The sequence below is a fragment of the Loxodonta africana genome, chromosome 1 (assembly GCF_030014295.1).
Source record: "Loxodonta africana isolate mLoxAfr1 chromosome 1, mLoxAfr1.hap2, whole genome shotgun sequence".
In the NCBI taxonomy this organism is placed as follows: Eukaryota; Metazoa; Chordata; class Mammalia; order Proboscidea; family Elephantidae; genus Loxodonta; species Loxodonta africana.
In genome coordinates, this window is record NC_087342.1 from 31268924 (window position 1) to 31290611 (window position 21688).

General features: G+C 36.9%; 1 protein-coding gene across 3 annotated transcripts in view; it reads right to left on the reverse strand.

Annotated features, from left to right (window-relative positions):
• Window positions 1-230: 230 nt before the first annotated feature.
• Window positions 231-21688, reverse strand: part of KLHL24 (kelch like family member 24) — a 39232-nt gene continuing 17774 nt past the window's right edge. For all 3 annotated transcript variants that reach the window (XM_003412880.4, XM_064279481.1, XM_064279472.1), the window contains 5 exons: window positions 15614-15798; window positions 14578-14696; window positions 9544-9732; window positions 8347-8535; window positions 231-3896 (listed from right to left, as the gene is read on the reverse strand). In XM_003412880.4, coding sequence (XP_003412928.1) covers window positions 3696-3896; window positions 8347-8535; window positions 9544-9732; window positions 14578-14696; window positions 15614-15798 — 883 coding nt within the window. In that variant the 3' untranslated portion in view covers window positions 231-3695. The remainder of the gene's footprint in view (window positions 3897-8346; window positions 8536-9543; window positions 9733-14577; window positions 14697-15613; window positions 15799-21688) is intronic.

Below are 21688 nucleotides of genomic sequence, written 5' to 3' on the forward strand. Positions count from 1 at the left end.
TGCCTTATAAGTCAACCAAATTGCCTCATTCTGCTTACTTGTAGGGTGAATTTATTTATTTAACAAAAAATAACAGGGTGAGGTGATGTAAACCTGGCTTTCAATATAACGAACCACAAATTCTAATGAGGCCAAAATTACGTTGAGGTTAATTGGTGTCTTGAGTTCACTGAAGTAAAGGCAGGCAGTCCATAGCAGGCCTTTAAGAGATATTATCACTTGGTGACACATAGATAGCAGCCATCTCTCCTCTTTGAAGATAACAGTCTGGAGTCAAAGATGCCTTTTCCACATATAAATCTCAAGACACAAAGGACACACACAAACAATTCAACCCCTCTATTTTCACGTATGGGTTCTCACAGCAATTGTTTTTTTGTAATCTATTGCCATATCCAGACGACAACAAAAAAACAAACCTGATTTGCATGTTGACAAAAGTAGTATAATTGAACCTTTGTCTTTCCTGAGTTTCAAAAAGGGTATCTGACAGTAGAGATACAAGAACAATTCATATTCACTAAGAGAAAATGTATCAGTTCACAAAACATTGATGAAAGAATGAATGTTTAACCACCGCCTTGTGTGAAGCCCCTTTACCAAATCAAATTCACTCTAGAATAATAAACTGAAGACTATTTCCTTACGGCACTTTAACCACCCCAAATTGGAAAAAAGGACAAGTTAATTCCCTCCCTGAGTATTTGCACCGTCTTAACACCTGGTTTAAATGGAGTAAATACCTATACTTCAGTCACCTAGAAAAGAAAAGGTTACTGAAGATCCAATAGGCTACCATTTCATACCTGCGCAGTAAGGTCAGCAGAAGGATCAGAGTAGAAGAGGAGGAAGGTCTTTGTTGTAAAAATTAGACCACTTCACAGCTCACTCACGTATTGGAAAACACGGAAAAGGGCTGAAGGCGTGAAAAAACAAAGTCTACTCTTCTGTTCATCCATAAAAGCATACTCTTGAAGCCCCTTCCCCACTGAGGTATCACAGATGGGTTTGGCAAACTCATCTTTACCTTCAATTTGTTTTCAGATCTTGTAAAACTGGGTATATTATACAGATCCTTACTGTAGATAAATGACTTTCCAATGTAAAAAAAGTATTCTAGAAATGCCCAAAAGAGAAAAATCTTCTGGAATTGAATTGAATATGGTCAACTGATTTTTACTTTATGTGCTTTTTCTGATCATCACAAACTGCTATATGTGTGTACGTGACCATATTATCTACCTACTCATACACATATACACACGCATATAAATACATACTAACCTAAAGGCTCATAAGAGCACCATCTATTAAAAGAAAATCTGTTAACTACGTGATGACTGTATGAATGTAATCTGACACCCATTTAGTTGCTATATCCCTTTCAATATACTAATTATACCCTAAAATTATCTTTTATGTTATCAATGCTAACACCATTATGTTATCAAGAATCAGTAAAGAAAAGTAAAGAAATTGAAATATCAGTTGGGCAACTTTAAAAACAGTCACTTTAATATTCTAGATTTAAACTAAATTCTTGGTGTCCTTCAACATAAATTGCAACTATGTTTATGTAGTTAAAAATTACGTAGAGAAGAAAATTAAACAATATCAGTACGAGGTCTGTGTTTAAACAAATTCTGTTTTTTAGGATTTCATTTTGAAATTACCACAGTGAACACATGGATACTAAAAATGAATCTATAACAAACTACGAGTAAATAGTTAATACTTTTACAGTAGACAGAAATACTAGAATACAAAGTTATCTTGAGAAAGTATTTTTTATGTAAAGTGTCTGTATTCATGGATGGGCATGATCTTAACAGATGAAAATAACAACCGTCATTTGTATATTCCTCAGCATTTACAAAACATTTTCTCATACATTATCTCATGACTGTAAACAATTTCAGAGCTAAATTTCAGGTTCCATTTTCTACCAAAGATACAGTGTAGAAAAGAGGCTGTTCACTCTGAAATGAAAGCACAGTATCCCAGTTGAACCCATAATTGTCTTTCCACTAAAATGATAAAAAAAAAATTTTCTGAATTGCTCTGATAATTATCACAAAAAGGTACATATCATTTTCAAATTATGCTGATAAAGAAAAATTCCCTAAAACTTTTAAAACTGTTTTAGTCTTCCTCAGGGTTCAGATTCTAGCTAAGCATTAAAGTTGACGCTGTATAGTCTATTTGAAACGTCTGTATCTTCTAAGATGAGAAAAAGTTTACCAATGTTAGGTTTTTGATTGCCACCTTGGTGTTAACAGAAACCTGGTGACACTCTAATCACATATTTGCATCATCCCTCCTATGACACAGAGAATGAAATTACAATGCCAGATGACAATACTGTCTGGGAAGTCAAATTCAGCAGGCTATTTGGAACATCCCTAAAATGCTATCAGTCATACCCGTCTGCCCAGGAATCATGATCCTCACCCGTGCTGTAGTTCCTTTTACAATCCATTTGCCTTTGGAAAAAAATTTACATTCTTCTCTGAAACTGGTTAGTTTTATAAGCCAGAGTTCAAAAATTTAGACAAATCATTTGTTGTTCAGAAGCTTGAAAATGTGGATCATAATTTTACAGTGGGTAGGTACCAAATGAAAGATTTATCTCAGAAGACTGGAATTACTGCTGTTAGTTTTTTCAGATAGCTAATTTAAAAAGAAAAATGGACCCACTAAGCTAGGTGGTCCCTGGTTTATCCTATTAAAGGCATTTTAATAGTGGAGACTCCCAGAATTTTTAACTGGTCACAAGAAAGTCGGATAACCATGGGGAGAAGTCTTCACCCAAAGTACCACACTACTGAGGTCAAACCGTGCTGGGCTAAGGAGAAAACTTGTCCCTGTTTTTCACAATAATACACAATGGGTTTCAATGCCTTTGCCTGGCTCAAGAAAAGGCGGATTTAGAGATGATGCATAAGTACTTTGAGAGCAACAGTGAATTTTCCTTTCAATAGTTCTAAATATTTTTTTCTTAGGAATGAATACACAAATTTATCGCCCTTTTAGGAACACTTGCTCTGCTATCTCCTACCCAGCCCCTCCTCTCCCAAATGTTTAATATAAGGCTGCATTTCTAAAAGTGAGGTCATGAGAATTCAGTATTTTATGAAAGTCAAATGGCTGTTTTCAAATTTTTATCAATTACAGAAAAAACTTCTTCAAAACTTCATCAGCTTGGATATATTTTAGTAAAAAGGTTTTCTTTAATGATTTTTTTTTTCCCCTTAGCATGCATTACAGGCATTCTAAGCATTAGGTGATTCAACCTCCATGAAGCCTCAGGTTGCCATTTTCTCTACACGTCTGACAAAACAGGGCAAACAGCCTTTTAACTAGATGACACACATAAATGAAGAGTGCATTCACGAATACCTAAAAGGAAAGGAGTCAGCTACTATTTCCTACTCCACACAGGCTTTTTACAAATACTTACAGAGGCCAAGCAACAACCACCATTACCTTTAACAAAAATATTTCTTTTTTCAATTACAGGAAAGGCTTAATTTACAGTTTGAAAAAGATTGATATTTTGGGGAGAAAGGCACCACAATTACTATTTTTACTATCTTTTACGTACAGCACAAAGGAAGCATGTCAAGTTTCCACTCTGGAGTTTCTCAGCCTCTCATCTTAGACTGGTGTGGCTTCTTGGCTGAGGTATCATGGCTTCAGAGCTTAAAGCATTTCTCATTGTATCTATGAATTGTCACGCAGCCATGATAGGACACTGGCCTGGGCATGGCAGCCACCCCTGTGATGATACCTGTCGCGGGATCATAACAGAGAATGGTGTCTGTGGCTTCTCCATTCTCCCGTCTTCCTCCCAGGATATATATCTTACCATTACACACAGACATACCGCAGTTCTCCTGTTTAAGCAAATACATTAAAAAAAAAAAAAAAAATGTAACTGTCGAAGATAAGGAATTTGGTAGCAGACTGAAAAGTAAAAAAAAAAAAAAATGACTTCCTTTAGCACAGTCTAGGAGAAATGAAAAAACCACCCTTTTGCCCAACTCCTATTCTGTGTGTGAGGCTGTATGATCCTGAATGGCTGGGGTGTGAAATACTTTATAGCTGGGGCTGAGATGTAGAGATGGGGTGGGGATGGGGGTCTGAAAGGGTTTTAACTGAACAGTACCAAAAAACCACTGCCGTAGAGTAGCTTCTGATTCATAACGACCCTACAGGACAGAGTAGAACCGTCCCAAAGGGTTGCAAAGGCTGTAAATCTTTACGGAAACAGACTGCCACATCTTTCTCCTGCAGAGGGGTGAGTGGGTTCAAACCGTCGATCTTTTGGTAGCAACCGAGTGCTTTAACCGCTGCACCACTAGGGCTCCTACTTAATGACAGTTGAACAAAAACATCTTTGAAGGGCTTGGCTTACTTTTTCTACTATAGGCAGATCCTTTATTACAGGAAGTGGCTGCCATGTGGCCAAGGAGCAGACACATCATTCACTGCATGGGGCTCCCCCGAAGCTGAATGAATCAATGAATGAGGGAAAGGGTTGCAACCAAATTAACAAAGCACAATTATTATGGGCCTTGTCAGGGATTAGAAAAGCCCCAAATAGTATTTTACAGTTCACTTTCCACACAATGGGATTCTTTACTAAACTTTACCATCCTCAAACAGTAATATAGTTACGATATAAAACAAATATTCTTGTGCAAAGATGAGAGAGTCTTTAAATCAGAAAGAAACTGCACTAAAAACTATTTCATGGGTCTGGTTATGCTGTGGGTCAGATATCCTTCCATTTACATTTCTAGATAGTTCAGAAAGTAACTGCCTATTATGATCCTGATCTCATATAACCGAGATGAAATAGATTCTACCATTATATGCAATGAACATTTCACTTGACCAGATTTTGCTGTATATAAAAATCTCCTTCCCTAGGAGACATTAAATCTTGATAGAGTTATATAATAGGACAGTATCTGTGTGGTCTGAAAGCATTAGTGAGTCTTTAAAAGTGCCTATCTTGGTGTTTCTATACACCCAGGATGATTCGGCCCTCTCTAATCCGCGAATGACAAACTTCTGCCTATAATACCACTCAGGAATTGTACCAGTTACAGGCCAAACTACAACATTTTTCATCTAATATACAATGCATTCTTTCTATAAATTCCAAAAGTTCTGAATACAATAAGAAACAACAGCAACAACATCTTTAGTTTTTAAGTACTAGCTACTTTGCATCATTTAACCTTTTGGTTACTCGATTATTCTAAAATAATATATAATCATAAGATATGGTTATTAATATCATTTCAGAAAATAATACTCAAAATTAAGTGAAGCAAGCAACCCTGAAAACAATTTTTCATTCACATCAGGAAATTACTTATATCAGATGTAATAATTTATTTCACTCTCAAGAGTAACTCATAGGGAAAATAAATTATCAACATATGAAGTTTTCATATTATTTTTTAGGACTGAAATAAAGCATATAATATATATATGTAAGTATATATATATATAAACCTCTCCATTCTTATTTTTATATGCTTAAATGTTAAAGTACCAATAGTAGTACATAAAAAGAATCAGATTTTTTTTAATTTAATTATTCTAAACTTTAATGACATTTTAAAAACCTCGTCTACTGAAAAAGGATAGAAAGTCTTCGTCACTGACTTAAAAAAATACACCACAATTCTTTTACATTTCTGACAAAGGTTAAAAAGCAAAGTGTGCTTAGAATAGCAAGTTATGGCTTTTGGGAAATGTGCAAAGTTAGGAGGCACGCGAACGGTGAGGGATAGCCGGAGAAACAGGCTGGGTTTGCCGGGACTGTAAAAAAGAGCTCATTTTTTTCAGCTCCTCTTTGTCATTTAATATTCTAAGCATTTTAAAGAACAACAGGGTTGGACTCATATAATGGCCCACTTAGTTTGATTTATCATTTTCCATCGATTAGCATTAAAAGGACAGGCAAACCACTACTGAGGGCTCAGAAATTACCGATCAATAATGTATATACAGATCCACTTACCGGTGCTGGTAGCAAGAGTGGATCTGGGAAGAGAAGATAAGGTATCGGTTCCCCGAAATCCCAGTACTTTTCCACTTCAAGAGATTTGATATAGAACACTAGATCTGGACTTCCATGATTTGTCTGTGTTATAATGAATTTAAATACTTCTGACCCAATTGTCTTTTTCCTTGAAATTTCAGAAGTGTTAATTATCATTTAGTTAGAGAGAATGTGCTACGTGTGTCTGGTTGTTGATTTTTTTTTAGTTTCATTGCAATCGTTTAGCTAAAAACATATTCATGGTGTGCCCTGAATTATGCTAAAACAACAACAAAGAACAAAAGAACAGTTCTAACTCATGGTGGCCCCCATGTGTGCTAACTGCTGGCAATTATCTTCCTAAGCTCTGTTATCATTTTATATAGTATAACCACGTTTTTCTATTCAAATGAATAGTAATTCTTAGTGAAAATGCATTATACTTTAAAATACTCACTGTAATAAACCAATACGGAAGAACTTAAAGAATTTAGAAACAAGTGCCGACATTTGTCGTAAGGTGAATGTGACCACAATGGGGACTCTTATATGGGAGGGCATGCTATAGGGTTAGAGACTGTCCTTTCCAAGAGAGGCCACGGAGCTAGAGAAATGTGTTTAGCTTTTACTTAAATGTGACATGAGAGAGACAGAATGTTATACTGCCTCTGCCCCATGAGGCTGAAGATCCTGTTATGTTCTTTTCACCAGCTGGGAGAACACTATTCTCAATCCATTACTAATTAGACTATAGCTGTTGGTGACAACGTTAGAAAAACGGTGTGGTACTCAAACCCTTTTTACTGTCCTTACAGTCTATGCTACGTCTTTTACGTATCAGCTGTAACAGATCCGGAAAAAAGAGGTCTGTTCTGGCCGGGGTGACTCAGTTTGTGGTAACTATGAAGTGGGTCTTCAAAGATGAGTAGAATTACAAGTAGAGGGGCTGGAGAAAGCATTAGAAGTGAAGAGTACAGCGTGAACCAAGGAATGGCGGCATGAACGCGCCTGATCTGTATAGAGAATGCAAGTGATAGAAACATAATGTAACTGGGGTAAAGTTGTGGAAATTAAAGTTGAAAGGGCAAGTAGAGATCAGATCACAGAAGGCCTAGAATGAAGTGGTTAAACTTTTGCATTTTATCCAGTAGGTTTCCAATGAGAGAGACATAATTAGATTTGCTGTAAAATAACTGGTGGGAAAATGGGTTAGAGAAACAAGACATTACAGCCAGGGAGACTAGATAGAGTATTACTGTTTTAATTCAGGCAGGAACCAACAAAGACCTTATAACAAAAGCAGAAGCAGCAGGAATGGAAAAGAAAAATAGGAGGAACTGAGGACATATAACTGATATGCTAGACTGATTCCTTTAACAGAAAGTGAGGACAATCCAAGAAATTAAGATTCTTGGTTGTTTGGAAACAGAAAAAGTAGGTTATGGGAAGAAGGTAAGTTGTGTTTGAGTCTGAAGCCCTGGAACATCTGTGGGGAAACATCACATGGGCAAGTGGAAATCTGAGTCTGGAGCTCAGGAGAGAAGCTTTGATGATAAAGTACCAAGAAGATGAGGTCATTAGGGAATGCAGCATACACTGGGAAGAGGGTTAACGCCCATATTTAAGGGTTGGGTAGAACGATAACAGAATACGAAGGAGGCTGAAGAAATGACCAGTAGCAGCCTGGGAGAGCAGAGCACCTCTAGCAGGTAAGGGTACAGCCAGATCTCCAGCCCTGAACCAGCAAGCATCTTGGTGGTGGTAGGAAGGAGATTACTGAGCCATGAATCAAAAGACTGAGGGAAGGCCTTTTTGGGGGGGTTGGGAGTTGGGGGAAGAAGGGAGGGAGGTACAGTGTGTAGACAAAGGAGACCTCAACACAGCCATTTCCTTTCCAACAAAAAACAGCAAACAACCTAGCCTCCAACCAGAGGAAAGAAACCAGTTTGGGAGCACTTCTTCTCTTCTGAAATATGCAAGAGAGAGGGAATAGGATTGAAGTAGGATTTTAAAAAAGGCTAAGAAGGAAAAAAAAAAAAAAGAGCCCAAGAGCAAAGGATAGTCACCATGAGATGCCAAAAGGTAAGCTATTTCAATAAAACAACTCCTGGAAGGAGTTCAAAACAGGATGCCACACGCATTACATGGAGTTTAAAAAAAAACTCTGGAATAATTCAAGTGTACATGAAGTATTTTAACAATGAAATTCCTGTGTATTAATAATGATCATGTACTTGGTCTCCTTTGACTGATTTTTCTTCTGGGCTATCTTTTGTTATTATTACCTGTCGGCTGAATGTATTCTGTACATGCATCCAGTAATCCTCCACTGGGTCATAACAGTAGATTGCCTTGGTCAGGCCACCAGCAACATAGATCAGGTTGTTTAAGGATACGGCTGTTATACACCTTTTAGCAATTGGGATAGCTGCTCGAAGTAGCCAAGAATTGGTTTCTGGATCATAAGACTGAACCTAATAATAGACAGAAATATGTCATTAAAATTTCTACACAAAAATTTCAAATTTACTTAATAAAAGTCTGTTAGCACATAGAAACATATCAGAAATAAAAACCCCATTCATTAATTTAGAGAACTATGGGAGGTTTTTTTTATGGGAGGTCAGTCTGATAGTGAAATACCTGAGTTAAGAAAATACTCGAAAGAAATAAAAGTTTATTGCTAGCAAGTAGAACAGTGGTATAAAAAAACACAGACTGTTTTCAGGGTGGATGGCTACCAGGTCTGCTTTACTTATTTCCACTATAGTTAACGGTCTAAATTGGACCCAAGTAAACCTCAATTCAGTATACTTTGAATTACAACAAATTTTGAATTTATCAATTCTAAATGAGTAACATTTGAAGATGTTAAAATTTAGAAAAATAACTAACTGATTAATGAAATTCAGTTAACCAATTAGACATTATCCATTTGTTTCTGGAATAAACGTGGAATTTCCTGAGACATCAAAATGGCACTTTTTTTTTTTGTGCCAGGGGTTTAACGAACAGCAGCAACCTTGATCCATCCTTATTTATACCACAGAGCTTTCCTCTTTTCTCTCTTCTAAAAAGTACTTTAAAAATATGCAGAAAATGACCCAGTTTGAATCAGTGTTAATTAGTTTCTGTCTCGCCCTTTGCTAATTCATCTGCCAACTGTGTTTTGTTTAAATAATTTTTAGTTTCTGCAGACTACAGCAGTAAAAGGTTCAGAACCATTTATTTAGTACAAAATTTCAGTTAAGATCAGTCTCATCTCAAAGAGACTGGATCATACTTTTTTACAATAAATTGTTAGATACACGAGGGTCTCATTTCAACAACTAGAGATTCAATGGTTTCCCCCCAAAAAGTATGAAGTACCAGGTAATTTTTTTTTTTAAAAAGCCCCTACAATGAAAAAACCTAGTTACAAGCCTTCTGTATTACCTGCTTGTGTACATCACTGGTGATTTCTTTAAGAGAACAGGGCTTACCTTATCAGAACAGGTATTGTCGTCAGGCCCTCCACCGATCACAAACAACTTGCCCACACAGCTAGTCACCGCAGGAGAACTCACGGCCTCCTTAAGGGGAGCAACTTCAGCCCATCGATTGGAAAAGGAATCGTAACACTCTACACTGCTGAGTCTGTTCTGCCCGTCGTAGCCGCCAACAACATACACCTACGTGCAAGACACATGGAAAAATCTTAGTTGTCAAACTCTGAACTTTAAGCTAAGCAGTTAAAGAAGGGATTTCTCTCTTTTAACAGACCCTTGATAACTACAATGTAATAAAACTGCAATGTACTTAACTCCATGTTTCTCAATCTCTTTTTTATCGTGTCCCCACCACCAAGGAGGCTTTTAAGACATTTTTCCCTCACAGCCTCGTCAATGAAACTTATTACCACAGATATACTGTACGTACCTTGTTTAAAAACCACAGAGAAAGTCTAAGGAGAGACAGAGCTAGGACCCAGGTGTGAAAATCAATTTATCCCTCCTTTGACAAAAAAAATTTTTTTTTTGACTACCTTTTTTGTATTAGCTCCCTGCCAGATCTGTGCCTTTAACAGCTCTGCAAACCCCACAGCTCTAGTTACTTAACCTCTGCCAGCAAACCTGGCCCTTCTCCACATTGTGGAATGTTTACATGTTCCCAATCAGGAGGAAATTCAAGCCAGTGGGTCAGACAGCTGACATCCTGACATTACACTTTCTGGGGTGGGATGGAGTGGTTGTCAGCGTACTTCGGTTATAATAACTAAACTCTTGCTTTTAAACTCAGTTTTGGTAACTGAGTCTGTCTCGGTCTTCAGTGCTTCAATGCCAATCTTACTTACCTGGCTGCTGTTGCTAATTTCCATGGGATTGGTATTATGTGCCTGGATCCTCAATCTGGATGCCTAAATCTCCAATACTCACTACCAACTCTGATTTGGTGTGTTACAAATAAGAAACATGTATGCTAATGTGGTTACTGAAGTAATGCCAGCTCAAGAAAAATGTGATATAAACAAAGGAATTAAAAAAAGAAAAGTTTCAGATTAGACCAAAGGACATAGCTACCACAGCCTCCACCAGACTGAGTCCAGCACAACTAGATGGTGCCCAGCTACCACCACTGGCTGCTCTGAGAGGGATCACAATAAAGGGTCCCATACAGAGCTGGAGAAAAATGTAGAACGAAATTCTAGCTCACACACACACAAAAAGACCAGACTTACTGGTCTGACAAAGACTTGAAAAACCCTGAAAGTAAGGCCCCCAGACATCCTTTTAACTCACTACTTAAGTCACTCCTGAGGCTCACCCTTCGGCCAAGGATTAGACAGGCCCACAAAACGAAATGAGACTAAATGGGTCCACCAGCTCAGGGGCAAGGATAAGAAGGCAGGAGGGGACAGGAAAGCTGGAAATGAGGACGAACCCAAGGTTGAGAAGGGAAGAGTGTTGACATGTCATGAGGTTTGCAACCAATATCACAAAACAATGTGTATTAATTGTTTAATGAGAAACTAGTTTGCTCTGTAATCCTTCATCTAAAATACAAGAAAAGAAAAAAATTAAGTTTTAAAACAGATCACCATTGTTCTGCTGCATCAGAACCTCCTGGGAAGCTAGAAAAGGAAATATTTGTGGTCTCCACCTGAAATCTCTTGCATCTAAGAGAATGAGCTTGGTAAACACTATTTTTGAAAAGCTCCTTAGGTTATTCTGTTGCTATTTAAAATATGGAAATGTGGACTACCAAGCCCCACCCCAGACCTTCAAGAACCGTAGGAGACAGGTGTGCACGTCAAAGTTTGAGGAGCGCTGCCCTTGAGAACACTAGTCAAGGGCGTTCCTTCAGCCAGAGGTCCCAGTTCTCAATGACCACCAAAGGAGACACTTGGGTTCAGTCCAGTGCTAGAAATCTTCCAGAAAAGTCCTTAATTAAACTTTAATGTCATTTGCCTATATGTATAAATTAAAAATATATGCTGTGAGCATTGAGATAAAAAGGCCTCTAGATTAAGAAAATCTGAACTTTTGCCCCTGGCTTTATCACTTTCTCTGAAACCTTGGGCAAGCGACTTGATTTTTTTTGGGGTTTTACTTTCTTTATAAACTAAGAAAGTTACATTAAATACTCTCCAAGATTCCTTCCTGCTCAAAGATTCTATATTTCAAACCTTCCTAGGTTTCCTCAACACAGAGCATTTATATATTTAAATAATTTATAAGTCTCTGAATTCAGCTTCGATTTAGAAAATAATATTGCAGTCATTATTTCCTGTCCTTGAGCCTAGAGAAAGTGACCCAGCTGGAGCTGGGCTCACAAGGGTTCACCAAGACACATCACCTGGGCCCTGAGATAAAGAAAATAGCTAGGACAATCTTGGAAAGTATCTCTTAGGGAAGAAAATCTCTTTTAAGAAAGCTTTCACTGAAGCCAATCAAACAGAACAGAGAAGGCTTACCGCCCTTATCTTTTTCTATTAGCATTTAGTGAACAGAAAATTTGTTGGAGCAATGAAGACCCTCCTGACTGTCCTTACTGAAACCCATACTAATGATTATTAAGAAAGATGATTCAAAATGTAGAATCACATTGATCTAGCCAATGGGTGAAAAGGTAAAGCTCTCAATGAGTCTACCCATTCTGTGATGTTAACCTATACTGATGATTCTGTATTGTTCCTGGGATTCGGGCAGACATTAGCTCTGGCAGTATGCTTGTCTGCTTCCCACTTTTTGAATATATGCTGAATTAAACCTTTCTTTTTGCTTTACTAAACTTTGTGACGTTTTTACCCTGTAACAGCTTACCTGTAATTTTTAGGATAATAGTTTTATGAATTGAGTACCTGCAGGAATAACTCCTTTTATTTCTTGATTTAGGTCAAGTATGCTAATACTTGTCAAATAAATTTGCATCCCACCCAATCCATATATGGTTTTTGAGACATCGAGAATTTTCATTTGCCTTTAAATGTCCAGACTAAATAATTTTTTCAGTCAGATATCAGCTTCTTTCAACCTTTTGATTATTTTAACTGCCCCTTTCCAGAGGTATTCTGTCATCCCTGAGGCATAACCACCAAAACTATATATATGGTAACCCGTTGCCACTGGATAGATTCCAACTCATAGTGACTGTTATGAATTTAACTGTGTCCCCCAAAAATGTGTGTCAACTTGGCTAGGCCATGATTTCTAGTATTGTGTGGTTGTCCACCTTTGTGTTATCTGATGTGATTTTCCTGTGAGTTGTAAATCCTACCTTTATGACATTAATGAGGCAGCATCAGAGGCAGTTACGTTAATCAGGCAAGACTCAATCTATAAGCCTAGGTTTTGTTTTGAGTCAATCTCTTTTGAGATATAAAAGAGAGAAATGAGCTGAGAGACACAGGGAAACCTCATACTGCCAAGAAAGTAGTGCCAGAGCACAGTGTGTCCTTTGGACCTGGGGTCCCTGTGCTGAGAAGCTCCTAGTCAAGGGGAAGACTGATAACAAGGACCTTCCTCCAGAGCTGACAGAGACAGAAAGCCTTCCCCTGGAGCTGATGCCCTGAATTTGGACTTGTAGCCTACTAGACTGTGAGAGAATAAACTTGTTTGTTGAAGCCACCTGCTTGTGGTATTTGTTACAGCAGCATTAGGTAACTAAGACAACGACCTTACAGGACAAAGCAGAACTGTCCCACAGCGTTTCCAAGGCTGTAATCTTTATGGAAGCACCCTGCCACATCTTTCTCTCGTTGAATGGCTGGTGGGTTTGAACTGCCAACCTTTTGGTTAGCAACCAAGTGCTTAACCATGGTCCCACAAGGGCTCCCCATATACAATATGCTAGGTAATGACAAACCAGTAATGTTTTGGAAAATATTCTTATAATATTTTATTTCCAGTATATCTATCACAAGGTCATCATTATTTAATGGGCCTTGTTGACAGCAGCATCACCCTAGATGAAAGTCATCAGGAATTAATAGCAGCTTTTAAGCTGTGTTTTGATATGCTTTAGCGTTCTATAGTATAGAGGTTTCCAGAAGCCACTGTGGGGGAAGGATACAGACAGGAGTGCTCACCACTGTGGGAGAGGTATGGAGGCAGGAGTGCTCACGGAAGCTAGGCAGGAAGAATTCCAGGCCACTATCTGTTTCAAATACAGCAATCCTGTTTTCTCATTGGTGATTCCACAGTGACTCCACAGAAGGGCCTAAGAGGCGGCAATCTTTTTAGAAAAGGTACTAGGGGACCAATCAAAGCTACATTTGCAAGTAAGCATGATGCTTCTACTTAGATTGTTCATTAAAATCTGAGGTGGCTTTGGGAGAGCTGACAGATGGGAGCAGGGACAGGACAGACTCCAGGTTACCCCTTGGTACCTTGCTATATTTTTATGTGTTTTATGGAATGGATTTTTATACCGGATTTAACTTTAGAAAAGGGTCTAGCTGCTTTGAAAAAGTTTGAAACCACTAGTTCACAGGTGAGTCTCAGGTTCCTAAGTTGATGATTCAGAACCCAAATGATGTATCTTTTATGATCTTTATGAGCTGCAGTCAATAGTAAATTAAAAAAAAAAAGTTGATGAGCTTACCTTAATACTTATTTTACATATGTTTTACATCTACTTGTACAAATAAAAAGATAAACTATCACTCCTAGATAAACATATCTCTGTTTAACTGCCAAAGTCAGTAAAAGGGAAAAAACTCCTTGGATTAGACATTGGCCTATTCTTGTACTTGATGTTAACTCCTTTATTTTCCAGTTCTTCTTAGGCATTTACACTCCAGTGGTGCATGAAAAATGTGCTGTACTGTCATGAATTCCAAATTGGGAGAACAAAATATCCATTCAAAAGTACAGAGTCAAATTGTTTGTATCTCTAGTTTATCTATTGAGGCTAAAAATGGAAGGAAATACAATTTGAATCCAAAATACCCTGAAGGAGAATAAAATGAAGGATTCAGCTACAGTATTTATTTTGGAAAAGTACCAGCAACAGTAATAAAAAGTGATTTCTCTTACTTTACCAAGGAGGACCGCCATCTTGTGACGCCATCTGCCTTTATTTAGAGAGGCAACTCTGATCCAAATATTTAACTGTGAATTATAGATCCAGACATCACGGCTATTGATTCTTCCACCTTTAAATGCAAAGCAACACACATATAACAATATATCACCAAGTACCTGTCACCAAGGGATTTATGCCCCCGAGGCAAAGTAATAAAACAAGGGATTTATTCATCCCATCCAAGAATTTGAGAATTCAGTTCAATAAATGAACTTTGTCAATTGTTATCTTGACAGAGAAGTAATGATTATAGGTCCAAAATAATAAGACATAGACTATGAATTTTAGAAATATAGAGATTGTTAATCTAGGAGTCAGACATCAAAAGCACCAAACAACAGAATTATTCTAAAAAGGTTTGTGAAATCACCCTTTCTTTAAAAAGCATATCATTGTATGAAATAAAGTGTATGTTGTTAGGTTGTGCAGTGTGTAGTAATACAGTAACCTGCAGGGCTAATAAAATTATTTAACCAATACAAAGACCTTAAACTATAGATACTGTACTTTTTATAAGTCTGTCAGTTTATTGTCCATTTTATTTTAGAGGTAATATACCACACATCATGAAGAAGTTCAAGTTAAAGATTTTTAAGAAAATCCTATTTCACAAATTTTGGGGAAAATTTCAGAAAACATGGGTAGATTAGAGATGCTTAATTCTATGACTCCTTCTGACTTTATATACTTCAATGTGTTCATTAAAACAAAGTAAATTGGTAAAGTTTAGAAAATTATACCATATTTATATATATTTGAAAGCATTTAAAATATACGATTAAAGGCACTTTCTGGCAGATCTCTTGTAAATCGTTCTGCATCACCTTGTGTCTGTATTTTGGAGCAAAAAGTCACTCTTGGCTTTATTTGTTCTGCAAAATGATATGCCCATAAGTGAGCATATCCACATTTCACTGCTATTTTTTAAGACACTTAGGGCCAAACTGTTCAGAATAAAAGTAGCCCCTGTAAGAATTCTTTATTTACCTGAAACAAGAATGTCATTCCTCAGGGCACAGACTGCATACTCTGATTTGGTAAATTCTGGAAGCTTAGCCAGAGACTTCCATTCTCCTGTCACAGGATCATAGCACTCAGTGTATGGAAGGTTAAAGCCTCCAACTCGTTCACAGCCTCCGACAACAACTATCACTTCAGAATAACCAGTTGACCTAAAATCATTAAAAGAATTCACAAATAATCATAAATTAAAATACAGTCAAGATTGTTTACAATCCTAAAAATACATCACTATCATAAAAAAGGGGAAGCACTATTATGAAGCAAACAAGTTTATTCTCTGCACGTGTCAAGTAAGACAGGCTGGCAATGACTTAATCTGAGAACACTTATTAGGGAGTTAGTAATATCATTTTTCCACAGAAAATTCCAATGTGTATTTTTTCCTATGGCTTTTTTTTCTTTTATATATATTTACGTGTGTATATATATTTATAGCTTTATTGAGATATAATTCACATACCATCAGATACACCCGTTTAAAGCACACAACTGAACTGTTTTTCGTATATTCACTGATGTATACAACCATCACCATAGTCAATTTTAGAACATTTTCATCATCTCATTTTCTATGGGCACATTGAAGGATGACTTTCAAACCCAGGGCAACTGTGCACCAGCTGCAATTATGCACAGCCACACAAGGTAAGATAATGCACTTTTTGAGTTGTAGGAAAATGGTGTTTGTTTTTTTTTTTAATCAGATTATTATCCTAAAACGCCCTTCTAAAGGAGTATCTGGAGTCCCTGGGAGGTGCAAATGCTTAAAAACAGAAAATTACGCAAGTACCTGTCTGGAAAGAATACACGAAAATGCTAATGATGGTTGTCTCTGGATGGTGTGGCTCTCGCCTTCCTATCATGACAAATTTTCAAAACGTGAACGAGCACGGGCTGTTTTTAGAATGAAAAAAAAAACTTTGAAGAGCTTTAAGAGAACCCAAAGGTTATGGTGATCCTTGGTTCCTCTTCTTTTGCAGTATAACTTTAAGATAGAGACAAGAAAAAACTAATACTTACCCAAGATTTTTTTGACCATAATGCTAAACAGATTATTTTGGAAATTTTAAATCATTTGGCTTTCACATCTTTCACAAATATCTAAATGAGAAACTCTTGTAATCAGATTTTATGGTTGCTAATTAAAGTATCATGCTTCACCACGAAAAATGTCAACAATTCTTCTCTTACTGAAATGTGGAGGGAAAACCCACATCAGGATACTGATTTTTGGTTTTAGTCAGTGTTGTGTAACACAATTCCACTAGGAAAAAAAACAAAATAAGCAAGACTGGTACATCTTCTTTAATAGCTGCTGTATTCTAGCTACTCTTACTCAGAACTATTTCAACCAATGGAACCATTCACCAAGTCCATGTGAGGTATACTTTTTTCATAATAAAATCAGAAATACATATTTGTTGAATAGAATTTCATTCACAGATGCAACAAAAATTGCTTTAAGAATCCAGCAAATCATATAGCCCTGACCTAGCATGCAGTAACACATTAACAGAAGCACTCAAATATTATCAGGAAATATTTATCATCTTCCAAATAATTCCAAAGTAATAAAAGTGAAGGAAGTGTACAGATCAGACACTTTGGTAGTATAACCACTTACCATTTTTTCCATAGAGGTAAACATTTCCTAAAATTGCACTTAAGATACTTCTAAGACAAATCCATGTGATACTCCTCAAAGCCTTATTTACTGATTGATCAAAACAAAATTGCTAAATACTGTCACTGGGGTTGAATCAAACACTTTTAACGTTCACAGCAAAGGTAATTATTTTAGCGTTCTGTTTTATACTTTTCCTCGTAGTATTTTATTTGTTTTATAGCTTCCCTTTGCTTGAACTTGCTTGCCTTTTTAAAGATGTCTTAGCCCAATACAAATGCACTGTCTGTTTTTGCAGCCTGGAACAGGAAGAGAACGCAGCACAAAAAGCTAATGGCTAAAACATTTAGTCCCACTCACTGGTCAGTAAAGGCTCACTTCAGCGTCTGCTGGAACGTGTACTTATCTGAAAGATCAGCATGCTACTGTGGCAGTTCTGCCTGTATTGAAGGTCCTATTCAAAACCAAAGGGCTCTTCACTTCGTTAGAGACAAGCCTGGCATTCTCATTTATTTGTCGAGCTTGGAAAAATACTTAAGAGCTGCACTGCCTTCAAGGAAATGTTACTCCAGCTGATCGCGGCAACTGGAACAAGGCAGTCGAGATGATGGCTGTAGGATGAATAAATTTCTGGATACCCATAAATTCTATTTTTAAAGTGAATGCTACTTTATTTCATTAATTCTTTAAAGTAAAAATTCTACTAAGTAACTTTCTGCTGTGACCAAATAACAAATATTTACTGCTTTAATCACTGTATGTTTTCAGGAAAGTGTGATAACCAAATCCTCCCTTTTATAATGTAAATAAAAACAAAAAAAAAAAAACAATCTTTTATAATAAATTTGAAAAAAGATCAAATTAGAACATTATATTCTTTGATTTACCTGAAAGATAAAATGGCAATAAATCCACAGGATATTCTAAACCAAACCAACAAGCCATGTATAATAATTACCACGTTCAGGTTAGCTATTTACATTTACCCAACAGTTAAGAATCACGAAAAGGTGACTGATGATGGTTGTATGATGTGGGTAAACAGTGTCAATGAATTGTACATGCAGAAATGGTTGAAATGGCAAATATTTCCTTATATACATTTCATCACAACTAAAAAAAAGAAAAGATCTCTGAAGGCAAAGCGCAGGAATTGCTGGCTAAAATAATGGACCTATTTCTAATTAATGGCAAGTATAAAAAGGAGTAGTTTTTTTTACTCTTTTTTATGCCACAGACAGAGGAGCTGTGCCAAAGGAACTTTCATCAACAAAAAGGCAGTCCAAAGGAGAGCCTGGAAAATGGTGCAGTATGTTTTCAAATAGTGGAAAGATGGAAAATCAAAACATAAAGCTAAAAAAAAGGATTAAGTAGTGATAGGATACTTTAAGCCCTAAAGATACAAAATGACTCTAATCTATAAGATAGCACAGTCACCAAACTCAGTGTATTAATTTATCTAAAGAAAGAACTGTCCTTTAGAGGACGAGATTGGTCAGCCCTAAAAGCAATGAGTGAATGAATGAATGAACAAATGAGTATACAATGTCAGAAGCAAACATTTGTTGTGCCCATTTATGTCGAAGGGAGAGGGAATCTTAGTGAAGCTAACTTGAACACTTCTGGTTTTGGGCAAGAATATTTTTAGGGCGTGTGATACGTCCTGACCTTAAGCTATACCAGCTGAGAGGACTCCAGTTGTAAAGATCGGCTGTGAGCTCCCTTTGGGTTCCAGGCTTAACAAACAACCTCTGAATACTTTGCGGTCCCATGCAGTGACTTGTCCATAGTAAGAAAATATGCTGGGCAGACAGACTTTAAAATACCCAGGGGGCTTGGCAGTTTAATTTCTTATTGCAAATAAATACATGTAGACTAGAAGATATATCTCTTAACCAGTCTCTCCTACTTAATGTGAAATCTGTCCCTAATAGTCTGATCTATTAGTACTGTACCAAAAGAAAAAAAAAGTTTCTGAGCCTAGAGTGATCACTGGATCATGGCAAATTCACCAATACAAACGAGGTTCTACCAGCCAGCTGGCCGCCTACTTCATGAGGGAACAGTCAGCTTGCATGGTGAGGCTTCTCCCCGGAAACTACAGTAGACATCATGGCTTCTATAAGGAAATGGCTGTGCTGATTAAAGCACTCAAAATGTTTATTTTTAAAAATCAGCAATTACCTAAGAATATCCTCAGGAATTGATCATAGATGTGTTTAAATATTTAGCCACAAAGATACTTATCTCACTTAATGGTGAAAAATTGGGGGTTAGTTTGATGTCAAGGAAATACATTTACCATATATTAAGTGACAAAAGCAGACTATGAAATAGAGTCTGCAAAAGAAATAATAAGCTCATAGAAAAAAGAAAGATAAAGCCAATGTTAACAGTGTTACCTCTTGGAGATGGAAATAAGGGTGATATTTTTTGTTATTCTCTTTTCCTAAATTTTTTCCAACTAACATAAATTCATCCTCCCCTCCTCAAGTTAAAAAAAAAAAAAAAAGAAAAAAATCATACCTTACTAGTAATGGCTACTACTGGGTTGTCTGTTCAATCCAACACATGGGATGGGGTTTTCAGTCATCACACTTCTGCTACATGATCCTACCTCCAGGGCCATAGCTAACTGTCTAGAGAAGGCTGTCTGACCGAATCCGAGTTTCTCTCTCTCCGACAGGGAGAGATTCAGTCTCTTTGAGTGACTGAACCTGAAATATGCAAACCCCAAAGCCATGAACAGCCATACTACTGAGAGAGAACAATGTAGACATGCAGAGGAAACTAGAGCTGAGAGGAAGACAGAGGGCGCAGCTGAGTTCTGATGGCTTTTCAGGAGCTACTTCCAGTCTTCTCTGAGGTCCCACTGAATTTTTGTCCTCGGGTTCCACGACCCGGGTGTCCTTTAACTGTATCTCTCTTTTTTGCTTAAGCTGCTAACCTGATTTCAATTACCTGCAATCAGAATTCTGACACATTAGAGTTACATGGTTTGAAGAAAAACAACAACAACAAATGGCTTTCAAATTCAGGAAGAGATGCTCAATCTTCCACTTAAAAAAGAAATGCAAATTAAAACATTTCACTTGCCAGAGTGACAAAGACTTTCAAGCACTAATACTACACTGTGTTGGCAAAAAATAAATAAATAAATAAAAGGAGTGGAAAAATAGACACTTTCATATTATGGCTGAAGTATAAATTGGAAAGTAATTTAAAAATCTCTACCAAAATGAAAAATGCACACATCCCATGAACGAGCAATTTTACTTCTCATCATTCTTGCTACAAATTACCAGTATGTGTCCACAAAGACATATGTACAAGGATATTCACTGAGCAGTTTGGAATGGCAGAAAGTACACAATCTAAACATTCATCATTAAGAGATAGATTAAATGCATTATCCCATATATGGGATACTATACAGCTCTTAAAAAAGGATCTGTTTGAAATTTCCCTTAATAAAATACATAAACAGGAGAAAGACCTACAGGTGGTAATACAGAACAACCTCCAATACATTTTTGAGTGATAAAATCAAGGTGCAGAACTGAGTCTAGTAACTACCCATGTATAAACAAGTAGTGATGTATACACACACACACACACACACACACACAACCATTTGCATATGCAAAGAATACCTCTAAAAGGATTTCAAAAAAACTGGTAATAGCAGAATACTTTAGGGACAGCTGATAAAGCAAAGGTCGGGTGGAGAGAGACTTACAATGTATACTCTCCATGTAAAAATGTTTAAGTTCAAATAACGAATCAACATGTATAAAAATGGTAAACCATGCATCTTATAATAAAGTCGAGTATCATTCTTAAAGGGATTGGAATAGGAATTCAGAATTTTAGCCCTGACCCTGCTACTAACTAGCTTTGTGACCATCAGCAAGTTAGTTCACTTTACTGTACTTCAGTTTTATGCCTATAAAATAAAGCAAAAATTAAATAATCTCAAAACACTATTTCTTAAGAAAAAACACTGTAATAACCCCCTTAGTCTTCTCACTGGTTTCTAACAGAAACTTGAATCTTGTCCTCATGTCCTCATTTCGGCAATCAGGCTCCTATATTCAATACATGGTAACTGATTATTAGATAAGTGGAAAGTACTGGAAAAGGTAAGCACTTAATTAACCGCTAATTCCAACCTCAAAATAATGAGATTATTGTTTTAGTCATCTCTATTCAGTGGACTGTGGTAAAGTACATCGATTTTTCTCACAGATAACGAACAATTTGGAAGACACTGGTCCAGTTTAATGCTACCCATATTTCCACTTGGGAACCCCATTTTTAACCATTGTAACTGTACCAAAAAGGAAAATTACCACCTATCAGGGGAAATGACTCTTCTCAGGCAATCATTATAGTAGGGATAAAATGTATCAGGA